At 35.4% G+C, this 23,097-nt stretch overlaps 1 protein-coding gene across 1 annotated transcript in view; it reads left to right on the forward strand.

Moving 5' to 3' along the window:
- TTC6 (tetratricopeptide repeat domain 6) overlaps window positions 1–23,097 on the forward strand; it is a 189,528-nt gene that overhangs the window by 85,414 nt on the left and 81,017 nt on the right. Inside the window, exon 7 of the mRNA XM_043556026.1 lies at window positions 13,943–14,047. Within this exon, the coding sequence (XP_043411961.1) occupies window positions 13,943–14,047 (105 nt within the window). The remainder of the gene's footprint in view (window positions 1–13,942; window positions 14,048–23,097) is intronic.

Below are 23,097 nucleotides of genomic sequence, written 5' to 3' on the forward strand. Positions count from 1 at the left end.
TGATTTAAAACTATATTATAAAGTTATAGTAATCAAAACAGTATGGTAATGTGGTGCCTGCATGGCTCAGTTGGTAAAACGTTGGACTTCAGCTCAGGTCATGATCTCATGGTTTATGAATTTGAGCCCCATATAGGGCTCTGCACTGACAGTGTGGAGTCTGCTTGTGATTCTCTCTCTCTCCTTCTCCCTCTTTCTCTGTCCCTCCCCTACTCTCCCTCTTTCTTTCTCTCTCTCAAAATAATAAATAAAACAAAACAAAAACAAAAAACAATATGGTGTTTCCATAAAAACAGACACATAGATCAATGGAGCAGAATAGAGAGCCTAGAAATAAATCTACACATACATGGTCAATTAATTTATGACAAAGGAGCCAAGAATGTACAGTGGGGAAAGGACAATCTCTTCAATAAATGATGTTGAGAAAATTGGACAGCCACATGCAAAAGAATGAAACTGGACCATTATCTTATACCATACACAAAACTTAACTAAAAATGGTTTAATTACTTGAGTGTAAAATCTGAAACCATAAAACTCCTCGAAGAAAATAGGTGGTAATCTCCTTAATATTGGTCTTGGCAATGATTCTTTGGATTTAGCAAAGGCACCAGAAGCAAAGGCACCAGAAGCAAAAGTGAGTAAGTAGGAGTATATAAAACTAAAAAGCTTCAGCAAAGCAAAGGAAACTATCAACAAAATGAAAAGGCAGCTTACAGACTGGGAGAATATATTTGCAAATAATATATATGATAAGGTGTTAATATCCAAAATATATAAAGAACTCATACAACTCAAAGGCAAAAAAACAATCCAATTAAAAAATGGGCAGAGGATCTGAATAGAGATTTTTCCAGAAAAGATACAGATGGCCTACAGTTACATGAAAAGATGCTCAAGATCACTAATCACCAGGGAAATGCAAATCAAAACCACAATGAAATATCACCACACACCTTTTAGAGTGGCTATCATCAAAAGGACAAGAAATAACAAGTGTTGATGAAGATATGGAGAATAGGGAATTCTTGTACTCTGTTAGTAGGAATGTAAGTTGGTATAGCCACTGTGGAAAACAGGTTCCTTAAAAAATTAAAAATAGGACTACCACATGATCCAACAATCCCACTTCTAGACATTTGTCCAAAGAAAATTAAACCACTAAGTTGAAAAGATACATGCAACCCCCCATGTTTCTTGCAACACTATTTACAATAGCAAAAATATGGAAGCAATGTAAGTGTCCACTGATGGATGAATGTGAAAGAAAATGTGACACACACACACACACAATCACACACACAGGAGTATTCAACCATGAAAAAGAATGAAATCTTGCCATTTGTGACAACATGGATGGACCTTGAAGGCATTTTGCTAAGTGAAATAAACCATATAGAGAAAGACAAATGGTCTTGCTTCTATGTAGAATCTACCCCCCTCCCAAACTCCAAAAAACCAAGCTCATAGATACAGAGAACAGATTGGTGGTTGCCAAAGGTGACGGGTGGGGAGGTGGGTGAAATAGGTGAAGGGAATCAAAAGCTACAAATTACTAGTTTTAAGATAAATAAGTCATGGGGATGTAATGTACAGCATGAAGACTATAGTTAATTATACTGTATTGCATATTTGAAAGCTGCTGAGAGAGTAGATCTTAAAAGTTTCTTTTTATAAGAAAAGAAATTCTGTAACTATATATAGTGATGAATGTTAACCTGACTTATTGTGGTGATCATTTTGCAGCATATACAAATATTGAATCATTATATTATACACCTGAAAATAATGTAATGTTATATGTCAATTATATCTCAATTATAAAAATAAAGAGAAAGGAAATAGAACTCTTAGGAAAGAAATTGAAAATATAGGGGAGAAACAGAAAACATTTTAGAATTAAAAACATAATAACTGAAATAAAAAGCTTAGTGGATGGGCTCAAAAGTAGAGTGGCAGAGACAGGAATCAGTGAAGTTGAAGATAGAACAATAGAATTTATCCAGTCTGAACAACAAAGAGAAATAAACTGAAAAAAATAGACTTGTGGGAACAGGTCCCTTGACCTGTGGGGATATTACCAAAGATCTAACATTTGTGTTGTTACAGTCCTGCAAGGAGAAGAAAAAGAAGAGATAGAGGTGACTGAAAATGTGTAAGAAGAAATGATGGCTGAAAAACTCTGAATTTGGAAAAATACAAACATATTTAGGAACCTGAACAAACCCCAAGCAGGAAAAATCTAAAGAAATTTGTACTAAGTCACATAATACTCAAACTTATGAGAAGTAATGACATAGAAAAAAACCTTGAAAGAACCAAGAGAGGGACAGTATGTTACTTATAGGAGAAAAACAATTTGAATGGCAGTGGATTTCTCATCAGAAACTATTGAAGCCAGAAATCAGTCCTGTATCTGGAGAAAATATCCTTTGGGAATAAAAGGGAATCAAGACATTTTCAGACGAAAGGAAACAGAGAATTTGTTGCTGGCAGATTTGCCCTAAAAAAATGACTAAAGGAAGCTCTAAATAGGAAAAAAATGATGAAAAGAAGATTCTTGGAGTATCTAGAAGGAATAAAAACATTTAAAGCAAAAATATGAGTAAATGCATTAGTTTCCTTCTCCTTTTGAGTATTCTAAATTATGTTTGTCAGTTGAAACAAAAATTATGTTATTAAATGTATATGGAGGAAATGTTTAAAATAATTATATTATAAATGGGGAAGGGTAAGGAGACATAAAGGGAGGCAAGGTTTCATATTACTCAAACTGGTAAAATGATGACATTTGTAGACTTTGATAAGTTATTTTTACATAATGTAATTCCTAGAACAAAACTAAAAAGCTATAGAAAGAGATACACTCAAAAACACCATAGATAAATAAAAGTGGAATTTAAAACTATATCCAGGCAATAGGAAGGCAGGAAAAAGAAAACAGAAAAACAAAAAATACCAGATAGAGCAAACAAAACAAAAAAAATGAAATGGCAGACTATATCCATAAGTTATATGTAAATTGTCTAAATACACCACTTAATGTGACAGAGATTGTAGAGTAGATTAAAAGAACATGACTCAGTATATAGTGTCTACGAGTAACTGACTTCAGTTATGATGATATGGGAAGGTTGAAAGCAAAAGGGTAAAAAAAGGTATAGCATGCAAACATAAATCAAAGAAAAGCAGGTTATTAATATTATTATTAATATCATTAATGTCAGAAAAAGTAGACTTTCAAGCAAAGGAAGTTATCAGAGACAGAGAGGGGCATTATACTGTGATAAAAGCGCCAACCTACCAGGAAGACATGGCAGTCTTAAGAAGTATGTGCACCAAAGAACATACCTACAAAATATGTGCAGCAAAAACTGAATGAGAAATGGGATATTCCACATTTACAGTTGGAGAGTTCAACATCCCTCTGTAAGTAATTAATAAAACATTTGGAGAGAAAATCTGCAAGGATGTAGAAGAACTCAAAAACTCCATTAACCAATAGAATCTAGTTGAAATTATATATGATTACACCCAACAAAAACAGAATACACATTTTTTTCAAGTTCCCATAGGACATATACCAAGACAGAGCAAATCCATAATGGAATCAACTTAGATATCAATAACAAAGATAACAGAAAAATATCCAAATAGTTAGAAGCTAAACAATAAAGTTATAAGTAATTGTGGCTTAACAAGAAAGTCTCAACAGATAGAAAACCATATAGAAAATCAATTGAACAGAATTACAATGAACATATAACATATCAGAATGTGTGGCACACAGTTAAAGCACTGCTGAAAGGGAAATTTATAGCACTAAATGCTTACCGTAAGCACTAAATGCTTACCGTAGAAAAGACAAAGTATCGGGGCGCCTGGGTGGCTCAGTCGGTTAAGCGTCCGACTTCAGCTCAGGTCAGGATCTCACAGTCTGTGGGTTCGAGCCCTGCATCGGGCTCTGTGCTGACAGCTCAGAGCCTAGAGCCTGCTTCCGATTCTGTGTCTCCCTCTCTCTCTGCTCCTCCCTGGAGGAGCATGCTCTGTCTCTCTCTGTCACAAAAATAAATAAAAACATTTTAAAAAATAAAAAAAAAGAAAAGACAAAGTATCAATAAATAATTTTAAAACATATTTGAGTTTTATTTGTTTATTTTGAGAGGGAGATGGAGAGAAAGCATGCATGAGCAGGTGAGAAGCAGAGAGAGAGAAGGGGAGAGAGAATCTCAAGCAGGCTCCACATGGTTAGCAGAGAACCTTATGTGGGGCTCGAACCTGGGAACCAAGATCATGACCAAGTCAAAACCAAGAGTCATCTGCTCAAGTGACTGAGCTACTCAGGTGCCCCTCAATAAATAATTTAAGCTTCTACCTCAGAAACCTAAAAAAAGAGGAGCAAAATAAAAAGTAAGCAAAGGGAAGGAATAATAAAGGGCAGAAATCAGTAAAATTGAAAACAGAAAATATAGAGAAAATCAATGCAACAAAATCTAATTCTTTGAAAAGATCAATAAAATTGATCTCTAACAAGACTGACAAGAAAAAAAAGAAAGGACACAAGTTAACCGATATTAGAAATGAAATGCGAGATGTCCCTAAAGATCTTTCAGATGTCAAAAGAATAAGGGAACACTATGAGTGACTCTACACATATAAATTTGACAACTTAGATGAAATGGAGCAGTTCCTCAGAAAACAAAGCTGCCACAGCTCACTCATTATGAATGAAGTAGATAATTTGAGTAGCCTTATAACTATTAAGGAAATTGAATTATTAAAAATGTGTTTTTGTTTGAGTATAGTTGACATACAATGTTACATTACTTTCAGGTATATAATATAGTGGTTCAGCTTCTTTAACCTTTATGCTATATGCATAGTGCATATATATGCATAGCTGCAAGTGCAGCTACCTTCTCTCACCATATAACACTATTCCAATATCATTGACTGTATTCCCTACACTGTATTTTTCATTCCCATGACTTATTCACTACATAATAAGAAGCTGTATCTCCTAATACACTTCACCCATTTTTGCCTGTTCTCCACCTTTCTTCCCTCTGGCAACAATCAGTTGGTTCTCTATATTTATAGGTCTGATTCTGCTTTTTGTTTATTCATTTCATTTTTTATATTCCACATGTGAGTGAAATCATATGGTATTTGTCTTTCTCGGTCTAACTTATTTCACTTAGAATAATACCCTCTAGGCTCATTCATGTCACAAATGGCACCATCTTATCCTTTTCTATGGCTGTGTAATATTCCAGTGTGTGTGTGTGTGTGTGTGTGTGTGTGTGTGTGTGTGTTTACATACTACATCTTCCTTATCCATTCATCTACTGATAGACACTTAGGTTGCTTCCTAAGTAAATAATGCTGCAACAACCATAGGGGTACCACACATCTTCTCAAATTTGTGTTTCATTTTCTTCAGATGAATACCCAGTAGCGGAATTATTGGATCATATGGAATTTCTATTTTTAATTTTTTGAGGAACCTCCATACAGTTTTCCAGTGGCTGCACCGGTTTACATTTCCACCAACAGTGCAAAAGGGTTCCTTTCTCTCCACATCCTCGTCAACACTTGTTATTTTTTAGTCTTTTTTATTTTAGCCATTCTGACAGGTGTAAGGTGATACCTTGTGATTTTGATTTTCATTTCCACTAATGAGTGGTGATGTTGAGCATCTTTTTATGTATCTGTTGGCCATCTGTATGCCTTCTTTGGAAAAATGCCTACTCAGGTCTTCTGCCCAGTTTTTTGAAGTATTTTTTAAAGTTTATTTATTTTGAGAGAGAGAGAGTGCACAAGTGTGCACAAGTGAGGGAGGGGCAGAGAGAGAAGGAGACAGAGAATCTTAAGTAGGTTCCATGCTGTCAGTGCAGACCCTTATGTGGGGCTTGAATTCATGAACAGTGAGATCATGACCTGAGCCGAGATAATGATTCGGTCGTTTAATGGACTGAGCCACCGAGGTGCCTCTTCACCCCAATTTTTTTAAATTAGATTTTTGTGTGTGTGTGTGTTGAATTGTATAAGTTCTTTATATGTTTTGGTATTAGCCCCTTATCAAATATTTTCTCCCATTCAGTAGGTTGCCTTTTCATTTTGTTGATGCTTTCCTGTGCTGAGCAAAAGCTTTTTATTTTGATGTAGTCCTAATAATTTAATTTTGCTTTAATTTCCCTTGTCTTAGGAGACATATCTAGGAAAATGTTACTGTAGGGCTTACATTTAGATCTTTTTCCATTTTGAGTTTATTTTTGTGTATGGTGTTAGAAAGTGGTCCAGTTTTCCCCAGCATCGTTTATTGAAGAGACTTTCCTCCATTGTACATTCCTGCTTCCTTTGCCATAGATTAATTGGCTGTGTATGTGTGGGTTTATTTCTGGGCTCTCTATTCTGTTCTACTGAGCCATGTGTCATACTGTTTTGATTACTCCAGCTTTGTAGTATATTTTGAAATCAGGAATTGTGACACCTTCAGCTTTGTTCTTTTTTCTCAAGATTTCTTTGGCTATTCAGGCTCTTTACTGGTTTCATACAAGTTTTAGTATCATTTGTTCAAGTTCTGTGAAAAATGCTGTTGGTATTTTGGTAGGGATTGCACTGAATTATTGCTTTGGGGAATATGGACATTTTAACGATATTAATTCTTCCAATCCATGACCATGAAATATCTTTTTATTTGTTTGTGTCATCTTCAATATCTTTAATCAGTATTTTATAGTTTTCAGAGTACATATCTTTCACCTCCTTGGTTAAGTTTATTCCTAGGTAAGTATTTTATTATTTTTGATACAATCGTAAATGAAATTATTTTCTTAATATCTCTTTCTGATACTTTGTTATTAGTGTATAGAAACTCAACCAATTTCTGGGTGTTAATTTTGTATCATGCAACTTTACTGAATCCATTTATTCTAGTAGTTTTTTTGGTGGAGTCTTTATGGAGGAAATTGAATTCTTAATTAAAAAAAATCTCCTCTCAACCCTCTGGAAAACATTTCAGCAATCTTTTTTTTTTTAACTGAACATGCAACTACCAGTCAGCAATAAAAAGGAATGAACTCTTGATGTATGCAACTATAAGGATGAATCTTCAGAGAATTATGCTAAAAAAAGCATTTTTAAAAGATTACATACCTTATGGTTTCCTTACATAACATTCTTGAAGTAACAAAATTATAAGAATGGAAGACAGATTAGTGGTATCTAGGGTTTAAGCATGGGGGGTGGGATGAGTGTGTCTATAAAAGGACAACATGAGGGATCCTGTGGTAATGAAAATGTTCTGTGTTTTGACTGTATTAATGTTAATATTTGTTTGTGATATTGTACTATAGTCTTGCAAGATGTTACCTTTGAGGGAAACTAGTATAGACGGGATCTCTCATTATTTAATATTTCTTAAAACTGCATGTGAATCTATAATTATCTCAAAAATAAAGAAGTTCAATAAAAAATTGTGATTGTTAGACCACAACAAAGCAATTAAACTTAGTTATTAATATTGAATGATAATTTGTGTAGCTGAAAGAGAATGTATTAAATGATAATTCCTACAGCTAAAAATTTTTGTTGCAAATGAAAGCAGAAACCATATCGATGACTTTTTCATACCTTGATACATTAAAATCTATTGGTTTTTTTGTACTTGCAATGTATTTTTTTTACCCATTTGTTATTTTGTAACATTGTACCTTGGTTATTTGGAAAATATTGTTCATCAAGTTATGTAGATCTTCAAAAGTTGATACATTTCACTATAATATCAAAATACCGTATTTTTAATATTATCAGAAAAAGGTTTTAGCATTGTGTTAGAAGGTGGAGGAGGGACAGCAAAGTATCGTCCAGACTGAGAAGGCACTTTATGACTGAAAAAGGAAGCAAACCACTCCATACCATTTATAGTTTTATTCAGGGTAACTTACTGACAAGGGGGATTGGGCAGACAAACTACTCAGGTACTATGCAGCTATTCTCTGTCCAATCTGGACCCTAAGCTTTAGCTTTTATAGAGTGAGGGGCATTGTGGTGAGGTTAAAAGGTAGTTATCAAAAGTGGTGGCATCTGTGCACCAGTCAGCTTTACTGGTTACCAAAAGCGGAGCCTTCTGTGAACCACTTTAAGGAAGATCAGAATGAGCCTTCCCACATTCCTGTCAGTGTATACATCAACCTCCATGGGGTCTGCCATGTGGCACTGAGGGGGGTCATTGCACAGGCATGGACAAGGTGGAGGGCCAAAGATGGAGTCAGTGTGGTCAGCAGTCTTCTACATTGGGAACCTGACAGGCTCATGGTGAGGGGCACAAATTTTCCAAAATTCTAATTTTGGCTAAATGCTTAAATTGTTTCATTGGCACAGACACTATAAGTGGTTTTGTTTGAAATGACAGGATTTCTTCATTTAGTTTCAAGAAAATGCTTGCCACATATCCAAGTCTGAATGACCAGTTTGATGTGTGTCTTGTCAAAGTGAAAATGGTGGCAGGTTCAGTTCACAACTCTAACAATAGCACGTGTTTTTCCTCAAATCCACCATTCTGCGGCCACCGAAACACTTTATGTGTAATTCTCATTTAGTCACATTGATGTGTGCTTACAAAATAAAGATGTGTTCTTAACAATTTTTCCTGCCTTCTGGTGTGCATTTTTAAGGTGCTGCTGCCTTGATTCATGGTAAGGTGCCATCAGTTTTACTCAGTGTTTTTTTTTTTTGTTTGTTTGTTTGTTTTGCACCATCAGTGCAAATTTCAACACAGAGAAAAAGGCAAGTAGCCTCTTAATATTATTGAGGAAATAGTTTTCAGGTGTGGAAAGGTATTGAAAAGGTCTTGAAAAGACCCTCGAAAAGATCTTGAGTTCTTCGGAGTCTCAGACCACATTTTGAAAAGTCTCGTTCATCCTTATGTTTCACTTCTCTGAAGCTTGACTCATCCCTGGGAACTAATTTGCATGTCTCTCTCCCTTAGTGAACAGAATATTCTGACCTTGGCTCTTCAGTGTGAACAGGAGTTATTGTATGGGGTTGTAATGTACATAGTAACCACAGGGGCTGTGCAGGTGCTATTACACTTAATCAGCCTGGTTGCTTAATAGTAATTTACTTTGCTGTGCAATCCCTGTCTTCCTGTTGAGTACTAGCAGCCACCAACCCTGTCACTTCTAACTATTTTCCTAGCTCTTCTCTTAGAAAGTTCTGAGCATTGCAGGGGAAATCAGTTTACCATGATGAGTGTTTCTTTACCAGTTTAATTTGATAAATTCTCTCCTGAAGGTGCACTTGTGCTTTTCCTTAATAGCAAAGTGCTGTTGCTTGGTGATAGATTTTCCTCTCTTCCCTCTTTGAGTGTCATATCTTGCTTACTTCTAGGGGAATACTTTTATTCTGGATGCTTAAGCTGCTGGAAGTCTATCTACTACACAGAAGGAATTACTGTATTGTATGTATCCTATCATTTGAATGCCTGAAATCTTCTTAATTTCTAGTTGATCTTTGGAAGAAGAGTTGTCAGATGATTTTGGAAGATTTTATTCATCTTTTAGCAAGGACTTCCTGGTTGTAGGTCTGTACAGCATAAAGTGACATAATGCGCCCAGCAAAACAGAGGATGAGTGAGATAGAAACTTATTTTTGAATTCCTATGGTGGACAAATTAACCTGGCACCTGCAAAATCTGCTTTTCTCTACTCGGTTGGTATAGGAAATGCAATCAAGTATATGGAGTAGTTGAAGTATATCTGACTGGAAATAAAGTGGTCAAGACTCAGTGTCACCTTATAATTGTGGATCTTTATGTACTGTGTTTGGGTCTTTGTATATTATTCTAAAAGGTCTGTGTAACACCCACCCTCTAGGAGATATCACTATTAAGGTTTCATAGTCAATGCTGCAGTGACGCTTGCAAGTTGATGCTCTAACATTGTTTGAGGTCATTTTTCTGGTGAAAAATCTTCTTTGGGAAAATGAATAGTCCAATTAAGTATTATTAAAAGTCAACGGAAACATCAAAGAAACATAATCACCAATAATACCATGCATTCAAACAGCTATTTATTTTTAAAAATCTTACCACATTTTCTTCAAGGTTTTGTCATGAATGTCTGATTAATTTTTATGCCTCCAACTATTTTTTGAGACAAATTTTTTTGTTTGATTTAATATTTAATTATTTATTTATAATAAACTTTATTTTGTAGAGTTGTTTCAGAGTACAGAAAAATTGCAAAGACGGTATGGAGGTTTCCCACATATTACACATCCTGTCTCCCCCATTATTAATACGATAATAGTGGGTTAATAGTGGCCCCAAAGAAATATGTCCAAGGCCTAACCCACAATACCTGTGAATGTGACCTTATTTGGAAATAGGATCTTTGCAAATATAATTCAGAATGTTGGGGTGCATTCTGGATTTAGGGTGGGCCCTAAATCCAATAGGACAGGGTCGTTATAAGAGGAAAATGCCTTTGACCACACAGACACACAGGAAGGCCATTTGACGGTAGACGTAGAGATTGGAAGGATGCATCTGCAAGCTAAGAAATGCCCGGGACTGATGGCAACCACCAGAAGTTAGGAAGAGGCAAGGAAGGATTCTTCCCGAGAGCCTTCCAAGGGAGCCTGGAAAATACCCACACCTTGGTTTTGGACTTCTAGTCTCCAGAACAGTGAGAGAACACATTTCTGTTACTTTAAACCACCAGTGGTAATTCGTTAGGGCAGCGTCAGCAAACTAATACAGCTTACAGTTCCATGAACTAGTATTTATACATTGTTATTAACTAAGGCCCATATTTTATTCAGACTTCTTTAGTTTTTATGTAATGTTAATTTTCTGTTCCAGGATCCCATCTAGGATACCTCAATATATTTAGTTGTCATATTTGTTAGTTTGCTCTTGGCTGTGGCAGTTTCTAAGATTTGGGGGGAGTAGTAGTCAGGTATTTTGTAGAATGTCCCCCCATTGGGATTTGCCTGGTGTGATTTTGGAGGGAAGACAACCAAGGGAAAGCACCATTTTGATTACATCATATCAAAGGTGCGTATTATCAACATGTGTTATGACTGTTGATGTTAGTCTTAATCATCTGAAGTAGTGTTTCTCAAGTTTCTTCATTGTATAGTTTCTCTTTTCCCCCATTTTCATACCATACTCTTTGGGAGGAAGTCACTTATGTTCAGCTCACACTTTACGAATGTGGAGTTGTGCTCTATCTCCTGGAGGCCAGAGTATAATAAAAAAATTAATTTGTATTTGTGCAGATTTGTCTTTTCTTCTCATTTATTTATTCATTCAATTATTTATATAGTATGAGTCATGGATATTTATGTTGCACTTTGAGTTATACTCCAATACTACTTTATTATTATTATTAATATTAATATTTTGCTAAAACATTTTGAGCATTGGTTACTGAGAGTTCCTTCAGTTGGCTCCTATGTCCCTTCAACACCATCCCCCATTACCGTGGGATTTTTTTATAACACTTAAAAACATTTGTTTTTAGTGTTTGTTTATTTTTGACAGAGAGAGAGACACGCAGCATGAACGGGAGAGGGGCAGAGAGAGAGGGAGACACAGAATCTGAAGCAGGCCCCAGGCTCTGAGCTGTCAGCACAGAGTCTGACATGGGGCTCAAACTCACAGACCGCGATCATGACCTGAGCTGAAGTCGGATGCTCAACCAACTGAGCCACCCAAAAGCCCCAACACTTTTTAAAAAGGCTCATCTTATATATTTCCTGTCCCAGACCACAGAATCAGCCATTTCTTTCTTTTTTTTTAATGTTTATTTATTTATTTTTGAGAGGGAGAGAGAGAGAGAAAGTGAGAAAGCAAGAAAGCACAAGAGAGGGAGAGGCAGAGAAAGAGGGAGAGAGAGAATCCCAAACAGGCTTGGTGCTATCTGTGCAGAGCCCAGTGTAGGCCTCGATCTCACAAACTGAGATATCATGACCTGAGCCAAAATCAAGTGTCAGATGTTTAACCAGCCAAGCCACCCAGGCACCCCAAGAAACAGCCATTTCAACAAGAAGCCCCAATTCCCTTTATTGCAGAACGTAATTAGAAACCAACAGCTAGACATTAGGTGTGCTTGTTGCTACTGGGGCATTGTTGCTTCCAGGCCTTCTTAGCTGACACAGTAAGGAAATATGTACTAACTCCTATAAATATGTCTGTATATAACCTGTGTCTAAATTAAGCTAAACATGGGGTCATACTGATGTCTCCAACTTGAATCTATTACATGATCATTCTAACCTCCTCCCTTGCTTTTCTTTAAACTCCCAACCAACAGTGACAACCCTGGCTGCTACCATTTTCCATCCATTCACTTAACTGTTCAACTTCAGTGTAGACGTATTAGAATTATTGTCCCATATTCCTGGCGGATACAACTTCATCAACTTAAGTAGTGTTATATACAATTTATTTTTATAAACTATACTCATTTCCAAAGTTACTAAGGTCAGCAACTTTTTTCCCAACCCCCTTTAGTGAGGTTGTTTCATACATTTATAATACAGTTAGATTGTTTTTTTGTTATATTCTGCATTCCATCCTGGGATTCCCCTTGATTTCCTAAATTCTTTTTTTCTTTTCTTTCTTTCTTTTTTTTTCTTTTCTTTTCCCTTTTCCCTTTCCCTTTTCCTTTCCTTTCCTTTCCTTTCCTTTCCTTTCCTTTCCTTTCCTTTCCTTTCCTTTCCTTTCCTTACCTTTTCTTTTTTGAGAGAGAGAGAGAGAGAGAGAGAGAGAGAGAGAGAGAGAGAATCCTAAGCAGGTTCCACACTTAGCACAAAGCCCAAATTGGGGCTCAATCCCACGAACCGTGAGATCATGACCTGAGCTGAAATTAAGAGTCAGGTGCTTAATTGACTGAGCCACCCATGCTCCCCCTTAAATAATTTTTTTCAAATTTCTGTACACAAAGGTTCACTGTTTGTGCTCTAAAGTTCAGTGGGTTTTGACAAATGCATCATGTTATATAGCCACATTTCCAGTATCATGCAGGATAGTTTCACCTCCCTAAAAATTCACCTATGCCTGATTCAGTTTTATTTTGAAAAAGTTTGAATAAACAAACAAATATAGAAACCAAACTAACATACAACTGGTGACACTTTATCAAGAATTTGTTTTAACTTTTTGTCATACTTGTTTCAGATTTTTTAAAATAAAATAAATAAAAAAATAATAAGTCATTTTGCACTTCTTTCTAATTTCATTTCTCTTCCTCCTAACCCAGCAGCAGTTACTGTTATAATTGCAGTCTTTCTAGTTCATGATTTTATACTTTATTAGACATATATGTGACACTAAATAATAAATACTATAGTTCTGTGTGGTCTAGAGACTTTTACGTAAATGACACTTTCTAAAAGATGCTTATTTTGCTGTCAATACTGTGCTCCTAAGATCCATCTGTGGTTTATAATTTTTGGGCTTGAATGGCCTTATAGTGTTAGTTATGTGAATATGCCATATTTTATTAATTTGTTTTTCTATTAATGGACATTTAGATTGGGTTTTCTTTTTTGCTATTTCATATGCTGCATGAACATCCCTGTACATGTCTCTTCATGCACATGTGTAAGAATTTTCTTAGAGTATACAGTGGGAAGTGAAATTGCTGGGTCATGTGGCATGTACATTTTCTATTTTACTAGAAACGGCTGGTTTGTCTCCATTGCGGTTCTACTAGTTTCCCCACATCGTTGACATTTGTTGGAATTGCCAACTCTACATTTCTGCTAATCTGGTGGGTGTGAAAAGTTGCCTTTCCCAGACGTTCAGTGGTTATGGAACCAATCAACTCACTATCTGGGCAACCAGGAACACATTTGACAGAAGTTTGGGTCTTTACACTAGAGATAATTTGCTGGTTTTTACTAACCTTTCATTTTATTTCCAAAGGTGTCTGCTTATCCAGGATGTACGAAGTTGTTTTGGAATCCAACTTCACCCAAATTCTCTGTTCCAGTATCTGTTATGAAGGAAATTCTATATCCAAAATATGAGGTAACACACTGAATGACTTTTTTTGGTTGTTTAATAATTAAATTGTATAATTGATTATGACATTAAATTTTACTGGACAGTTGCTATGTAAATTGTCAGACAACTGTTGCCATAATTAAGACTGATTGGATGGTCTTATAGTGTTGTACTTATCCATGTCACTCTAGCCAGTCAATAAGATTATTCTGCTTTTTTTTAAATGTTTATTTATTTTTGAGAGAGAGAGTACAGGCTGGGGAGGGACAGAGAGAGAGGGAGACAGAAGACCTGAAGCTGGTTCTGTGCTGACAGCAGACAGTGCAATGTAGGGCTCAAACTCTCAAACTGTGGGATGACCTGAGCCGAAGTCAGAGGCTTAACTGACTGAGCCACCCAGGAGTCCCTATTCTGTTTTCTTTTTGAATAAATATTTTATTCGACCAAGTTTCCAAGATATAGAACTACTTGGGTTGTTTAAAAGACCTTCATGTCATTTTCATTTACTTTTTAAAGTGTACTTTTAGTTAATTTAATACCACCCAATACAGTTCTGACTCTTTTCTCTTCTTCCCTTAAAGACTGTTTGTTTGCTCTTATATTATGTTATACTGATTATTTTAAAAATTAGAAAAGTCAAGAGAAGAAAGCCCAATGCAACTATTATTCTTCTCCCTCAAGACAATTACTACCTGTTTTTTGGTCCATTTTCTTTCATTCTCAAAAATCCTTCATCTTCCTTCTTTTCTTCTACTTTTCTCCCCTTTTCTCCTTTCTTCTTATTTTTTTCCTTTTAAAACAATTCTGTGATTAACATTATTGTGCTTAAAATTTTTTTTTAATGTTTATTTTTGAGACAGAAAGAGACAGAGCATGAATGGCGGAGGGGCAGAGAGAGAGGGAGACACAGAACTGGAAGCAGGTGCCAGGCTCTGAGCCATCAGCCCAGAGCCTGACGTGGGGCTCGAACTCACGGACTGTGAGATCGTGACCTGAGCTGAAGTCGGACGCTTAACTGACTGAGACACCCAGGCGCCCCTGTGCTTACATTTTTAATAGTACTTAGGATTATTTTATTTGCATGGTATTTGGGGCAGCTTACTAAAACTCAGATCATGATAAAACAAAAAATTGAAGAAATCATAGAGAGAGCATAAGAAGGGTATATTACCCTTCTTGTGTAATAGAGGTAAAATTAAATAAAAAATTCTGTCCACACATGATGTTGCATGAAATAGAATAATCAGTTTACCACTTAGCTTCCCTGCAACCAAGACAGGGATGGAATCGCATTCATATTGGATCTATTCTGAATGTTAATATTGAAACATCTTTACATGTTTTAGATTACTTGGTTAAATATTATGTTGAATTCTGTAAGGCAATACTTTATTTTTAATGTATACTCATGGTGAAATATGTATGAAATGTCTTTTTCTTTGTTGCATTCTCCCATCAGGTTTATTCTTGCTTCATGAAGTTAATTGGGTAGGATTTCATTTTTTAAAAATATTCTGAAACTGATATAGCATAAAATAATCTAGAAAATTTGGAAGAACTCAGTGGAAACATCTGAACCATTTGGGAAAGTAATTGTTTGACAATTAGAATTTTTTCTTTTCTATAATATTATACTGTATATTAACTAACTGGAATTTAAATAAAAACTTAAAAAAAAAGAAAAGTCCTATGCTTATTATCTCATTGAAACTACACTGAATATAATATGCTTTCAAGTAACACCTTCCTTAATTAAGATGTGTTTACAAACATGTATAAAAGAATATTGGAATAAATGTGTGCTTAAGTCATTGAAAACAGAGAAGTTTTTCTTTTCTAATTTTTGGGTTGTTCACTTTTTTTTATTCATTTTAATTTATTTTTTATTTTAATTCCAGTATAGTTAACACACAGGGTTTTATTAGTTTCAAGTGTAAAATATAGTGATTTAACAATTCTGTACATTACCCAGTGCTCATTATGATAAGTGTAGTCTTTAATCCCCATCACCTATTTCACCCATCCCCCCACGTACCTCCTCTCTGGTAACCATCAGTTTGTTCTCTATAGCTAAGAGTCTGTTTCTTGGTTTCTCTCTCTCTTTTTCCCTTTGTTTATTTCTTAAATTGTACATATGAGTGGAAGAACATGGTATTTGTCTTTCTTTGATTGACTTAATTCACTTAGCATTATGCTCTGTAGCTCCATTCTTGTTGTTGCAAGTGGCGAGATTTTGTTATTTTTTATGGCTGTGTAATATTCCATTGTATATATATACCACCTCTTCTTTATCCATCCGTCAATGGACACTTGGGCTTTTTCTGTAAATTGGCTATTGTAGATAATTTTGCACTAAACATAGAGGTTCATATATTTTTCTGAATTAGTGTTTTCATATTCTTAAGTCCAGTAGTGGAATTACTGGATCATATTGTAATTCTGTTTTCAATTTTTTAGAAGTAATGTCTACACCCACTGGGGGCTCAAACTCACTATGCCAAGATCAAGCGTTTTCTGCTATACCAACTGAGCCAGCCAGGCATGCCTCTTTTTAGTTTTTTGAGAAACCTCCATACTGTTTTCCATAGTGACTGCACCAGTTTGCATACACTCCAATAGTGCACAAGGGTTCCTTGTTCTTGGGTTGTTCAATGATAAGTATTTTTTCTTGAGTCATTTCGTTCTTACAGAAAGCCATCTGTTTGAGATGTATAAATTATATGTGGCGTATGAATATGCTGTCTCTTCAGGGTTAATCTTTATTTCTTTTTTTTAAATGTTTATTTATTTTGAGAGACACAAGGAGAGAGGGAGCAGAGAGGGGGAAGAGACAGAGAATCCCAAGAGGGCTTCACACCCAGCACAGAGCTCATGGCTGTGAGATCATAACCTGAGCCAAAATCAAGTAGGACACTTAACCATTTTTTTCTTTCTTTTTTTAAAAAAATTTTTAAATGTTTATTTATTTTTGATAGAGAGAGAGAGAGAGAGAGAGAGAGAGAGAGAGACAGAGCATGAGCAGGGGAGGGGCAGAGAGAGAGGGAGACACAGAATCTGAAGCAGGCTCCAGGCTCTGAGCTGTCAGCACAGAGCCCAACGTGGGGCTTGAACTCACAGACCATGAGATCATGACCTGAGCTGAAGTCGGTTGCTCAACCGACTGAGCCACCCAGGCACCACTATGCTTAACCATTTCTAATGGTTAATCTTTATTTCTTTTTTAAAAAAAAAATTTTTTTTTTCAACGTTTATTTATTTTTTTGGGACAGAGAGAGACAGAGCATGAACGGGGGAGAGGCAGAGAGAGAGGGAGACACAGAATCGGAAACAGGCTCCAGGCTCTGAGCCATCAGCCCAGAGCCCGATGCGGGGCTCGAACTCACGGACCGCGAGATCGTGACCTGGCTGAAGTTGGACGCTTAACCGACTGCGCCACCCAGGCGCCCCTCTAATGGTTAATCTTTATTTCTAATGTTGCATCACTTTCTTTCCCATTCCTGATCATATTTTTGAGAATTTTTTCTTTCTAAAAAATATTTTTTAAATGAGTTTATTTTATCTTTTCTCATTTGTTTTCAATTACAAATGCTTTAGTCTCTACTTCTCAAATTACTATACTCACACCAGTATCAAATCATACCTTTAATTTTTTTTTTTTTTTTTTTAGCAAGGTTTATAGTATAGGATCCCCTAGCTGTTAGATTTTTCTGGCCTGTAAGTCAGAAAAATAAGTTCAACCTATCACCTTTGACTGAAAACCCTTCCATATTAATTCAATTTTTGCCGCTCTGAATTTTTATATTCAGAAGTATATTCTTCATATACTTCTATTTTTGAAAATTTTTTGATTGTTGGCTTCCTGCTTTCTATAGAAGGTTGACATTTTATTTGGGCATTTTTTAAATTTCTTGTTGAATCGTGTAAATCGTGTTGATTTACAATTGAATGAATATCTTTATCTTTCTTCCTTTTAAGTAGTATAAGTACTTCATGAATTTTCTTCTATGTAAGATTTTGATCTCATTTCATAATTTTTTATTTATAGTGTGTTCATTTATTTTCTAAATAATTTGTATTGCCATTTTCATTATGTTTTTGATACATGATTTATGTGGGAAAGTGTTTTTAGAACTGTTCTGACTTGGCATCATTTTAATTTTATTCTTTATCCTTATTAACATAGTAAAATATATTATTTTTTTTTTAAATTTTTTTTTCAACGTTTATTTTTATTTTTGGGACAGAGAGAGACAGAGCATGAACGGGGGAGGGGCAGAGAGAGAGGGAGACACAGAATCGGAAACAGGCTCCAGGCTCTGAGCCATCAGCCCAGAGCCCGACGCGGGGCTCGAACTCACCGACAGCGAGATCGTGACCTGGCTGAAGTCGGACACTTAACCGACTGCGCCACCCAGGCGCCCCAAAATATATTCTTTAGAATATCAGTGTCTTGGAATTTATTGGTATTTGCTTGGTGGTATCCTACATATCCCAATATTGTCTATTAATTCAATGGTATTCTAAGTTGTGACCATTTTGTGGCAGCACTAGCAGAGCACAGGCTTTTCAATCCATCTTGGATTTGAATCCCACTCACTTCCTGGATAATCTTTAGTTTCCACAAGTCTCGTTTTTGTTTTTTTTGTTTTTTTTTTTTGTTTTTTTTTGTATGTAAAGTGGGTGTTCTGAGAATTTAATGAGAGGTTGTAGCATATTGCCTAATGAAAAGTCAGTGCTCAGTTAACAATAGATATAGTTGTTATATTGTTATATTAGTCCATTCTTCTGTGGCATATTTCTTTTACTTGTTTTAAAAAACACTCTTGAGGATTTTTTAGTGCAGTTGTTTTAATCTATTTCTTCATGTTTTACCAGTAGTTTTTATTTACTTTTTGCAATTAGAAGCTATTTTATCTTTATTATGAATTTAGCAATGTTTACCTTTCTTATGAATTCTGTCTCATCAATTGTAAATGGTCTACTTTGGCTTTTTTAATGCTGGAATTCTACTGTAATATGGCCATCCCTGTGTTCTTTTCTGTTTGTATTCAGGAGTATTTTCATTTTAATCCTTGTTGTTGTTGTTTTATTTTTTTAAATTTTTGCTTTGTTTCAGACGAACCACGTAAGTAGCATATGGTTAATTTGGTCTTACTGGTATTATTATTGTTGTTACTCTGTGGTTTCTGTCTTTTAAAAATCTTCTATCTTGTTTTTTTTTTTTTGTTAAACCACCATTGTTTCCTTTAGCAATATTATTGTTTTTTGCTGTTCTGAGTAACAAGGCCAATTAAAATTATTTAAGAACTTGCATGATAGTGGGTGAATAATTTTGTGCAGAAAAAAGTCAAATGATACAGCTGTGTATGGCAAAAAGGTCACTCCCCACCTTGAATGCTGTTCTTTCCTGGATCTCTTCTCTCTGAAGTTAACAATTATAAACTACATTGTGTGTATCCTTTCAAACACGTTCATTTTCATTTATGTAATGCAAATATATGCAAATTAATGTTTTGCCGTGTGTGGAATCACATAATCTATATTCTTCATCTTGATTATTTTGCTTAAAACCTGCTTCTGTTGATTCTCATTTATTGAGTATTTACTATGAGCCAGACACTGTGCCAGGGACCTCTCCTGTATTATTTCATTTGACCTTCCTATGAGGCCAAAGAGAAAGGTACTAATTATGTCTTCATTCAAAAAAATATCCCTCCTTTCCCATTTGTTCCCTTACCATTTTCCTTACCTCTTTCTGGTGCTGATAGCTACTAACCCAGTTTAGAAGGGCATATTAATTATTCATTGCTGCAGATCAAATTATCCCAAAATGTAGCAGCTGAAAACGACAAACTATTACTATCTCACACAGTTTCTGAGGGTCTGGAATCCACTGTTTCTGGCCTAACTGGAAGGTTCTGGCTCAAGATCTGTCATGTTGTTTGAGTGAGGATCTCAGCTGAGGCTGCATCAAAAAAACAAAAGCAAAAACAAAAACAAAACACAAAAACCAAAAACCAAAACAAAGACAACCCCTTCCCTACAAACCACACTTGCACATATATCTTTGTAAATTTTTCTATTTGGAATTCCCGGTCAAAGTATATGTATAATTTAAATCTTGGAAGATTGATGTGTATATTTGCATTTCCTTAAGTGTAGTCTAAACTTTTAATTTATTTCAGAAGATAATATTTTTTGGGGAAATATGTGATGAGCTAAAACAAGAAAGTTCATAACATAAAGGATACAAAAGATTGCCTTAATGTAAAATATTGGTAAATATTAATTTGCAAAAATAGGCATGGCATCCATGAAAATGTGATGCTTACATCTCCTTCAAGAGAATCCATTGACATAAGCATACATGACCGCCAGCCTCCAGCTGCTGTCCCGTAGATCTATCAGGGCATTTGCACCAAGGCCGTTTTTCCTCTGGGCTGCTCCTAGCCAGTGGCTGAACACAAGGGGTTTGCTAGTGTTGACCCCATTCCTGTTTGATGGAGGGTTGTTTTCACAGGAAGCGTTGGCTCCAGAACTTTCCATCTGCCTGGCTCAGAACTGCTCTGTGATCTGAGGCTCTTGCTACTCACTCCTTCCTCTCTCTTCCTCTTTCACAGGTGTCAGACTGCATCATGGTCTGAAGGCTTCTTACTGCTCCCTCTCTCTGTGTCTTCCACTGGTCGTATCTGCTTCTAACTGAACTAACACAGCTGGGGGGTAATAGGAATACTATGTAATATTACTGCAATATACTGTAATGAGTACAAACACAAACTCTGTGTTTATAAAGGAGGGGCATGTGTTTTTCTGTCTTTGTATTTAGAAAATGTGAATAGAAGGAATTGAGAGTAGGCAGAATTGTTGGAACAGAAGTAAGAATTGTAGCAAGATTGGTTTGTAACCAGGACTGGTTACAACTGGTGATGATGGAGTAACCTGTTAGAAAGGTGGTCCAAAAGCAAATCAGTGCTGGTGGTTGTTCACACCAATGACTAGAAGAAAAAGGATCCAGGAGGACTTTCTGACACAAAAAGATGGCCTAGGACACTTTCCATACATCGCAACTGGAATCAGACCTTTGTTCAAAGAATCCTTGTTCCTTTGAATGGGAAATGGTATTTAGATACAAAGGTCTGTGTGCCCTACTTTTTAAAGGTGTATTTAACATGTTTATATATATATTATGATCACTGATATTTTTTGTTTTATCCTACCATATACTTTGTGTTTTTTATTGACTCTGGCTTTATTTCTTCTTTTATTCCTTTTCCTAAATTTATCTTTTTGTTGTTAAATTTTTTTTTAAAAAGTCAGTGGTCTAGATATAATATATTCTGGTTTTATTTTTACTTTTTCTATTTCAAAAAATTGTGTTTTATCATCCCTATTTTGGAAGTATGTGTACTGTTTCTTATTCTTATGGTGATTTCCCTCGATAGACATCTTTAACTTATCAAAATCTGATGTTGATCAATACCTTTATACTCTTTATACTCTTCCAGGAAAATTCAGTGACTTTAAAACCTTTCAATTCCATTTACCCCCTTTTGACTTAGTATGTTTTCACTTTGATATATTATTAGATATTTATCTTCTAAAACCCTCAAAACATTGTTATTAATATTTTATAAAATATAATTATCTCTCTCTTCTTTTCTTTTTTCTTTTCTTTTTTTCTTTTCTTTCCTTTTCTTTTCTTTCTTTCTTTCTTTCTTTCTTTCTTTCTTTCTTTCTTTCTTCCTTCCTTCCTTCCTTCCTTTCTTTTTTTTCTCTCTCTCTAGTATCTCAGATCTTTCTGTCTGGCATCATTCTACCTTTTACCTAAAATATATCCTTTAGAATTTGCTTTAAGGCAAGTGGGAGTTCCATAGTTGGTGAAAATCTTGTTTTTCCTTTGTTCCAAATGTCTTTATATTAGCTCATTCTTTTTTTTTTTTTATTAAATTTTTTTTTTCAACATTTATTTATTTTGGGGACACAGAGAGACCGAGCATGAACAGGGGAGGGGCAGAGAGAGAGGGAGACACAGAATCGGAAACAGGCTCCAGGCTCTGAGCCATCAGCCCAGAGCCTGACGCGGGGCTCGAACTCACGGGCCGCAAGATCGTGACCTGGCTGAAGTCGGACGCTTAACCGACTGCGCCACCCAGGTGCCCCTAGCTCATTCTTGAGAGAGATTATACTTGGGTATGATGTATTTTGCAGATATATTCTTTTAGTACACTAATGATGTTCTACTATTTTCTGGCATCCACTATTGCTGTTGAGCAATGGGTCTTAAATGTGAATTTTTTGAGGATGATCAACTCCTTGCTTCCTCCCAAAGTGACTACTTTTAAGTTTTTCTCTTTTTTTCCCCCTATTTTCAATATGGTGTGTCTAGGGGCAGATTTCTTTTTATTTATGCTTTGGAATCTCTGGGATTTTTGAATGCATACTTTGATGTCTTTCATCAACTATGGAGAATTTTTAGTTATGACTTCTTCAAATGTTGCCTCTGTCCATTCTTTCTTTCATTTTCTGGGATTTTAATCATACGTATTAGCTTCTTTCTTTTTTTTTTTTCTCTTGATGCTGGATTATGGGTAATTTCCCTTCTGGTCTATCTTATAGTTCAAGTTCATAAATTCTTTCTTCAGTTGTGTCTAAGATACTGTTAAACTTGTTTACTGTATTTTTAAATTTGGTTTTGTGTTTTTCTTTTTAGAATATTTATTTTTTTCCCAAATCTGTTATGTTCTAGTGTTTTATTTCTTTGTCTACCTATCTTTAAATGTTTATTATTGTATTTAAAACGTTATTTTTAGGAAACGTTTTAGACTAACAATGGCATTTCTTTTCTCCAGAGAAACTTCTTGTCAGAAGTTAGCCCTCAGAAATAGTTTTAGTCTAAAGTTGAGGCTTGAATTTCTTTGAACACCCTTGTGATGGAACTGAGGCTGAAAGTCTACAGAAAGGTTACTTACTACCATTCTTTTTTAAAAAAGAGGTTTAAAACTTTCATTTTATTTTATTTTATTCTATTTTATTTTATTTTATTTTATTTTAGTAGGCTCCATGCCCAATGTGAG

Source organism: Prionailurus bengalensis, chromosome B3, assembly GCF_016509475.1.
Source record: "Prionailurus bengalensis isolate Pbe53 chromosome B3, Fcat_Pben_1.1_paternal_pri, whole genome shotgun sequence".
In the NCBI taxonomy this organism is placed as follows: Eukaryota; Metazoa; Chordata; class Mammalia; order Carnivora; family Felidae; genus Prionailurus; species Prionailurus bengalensis.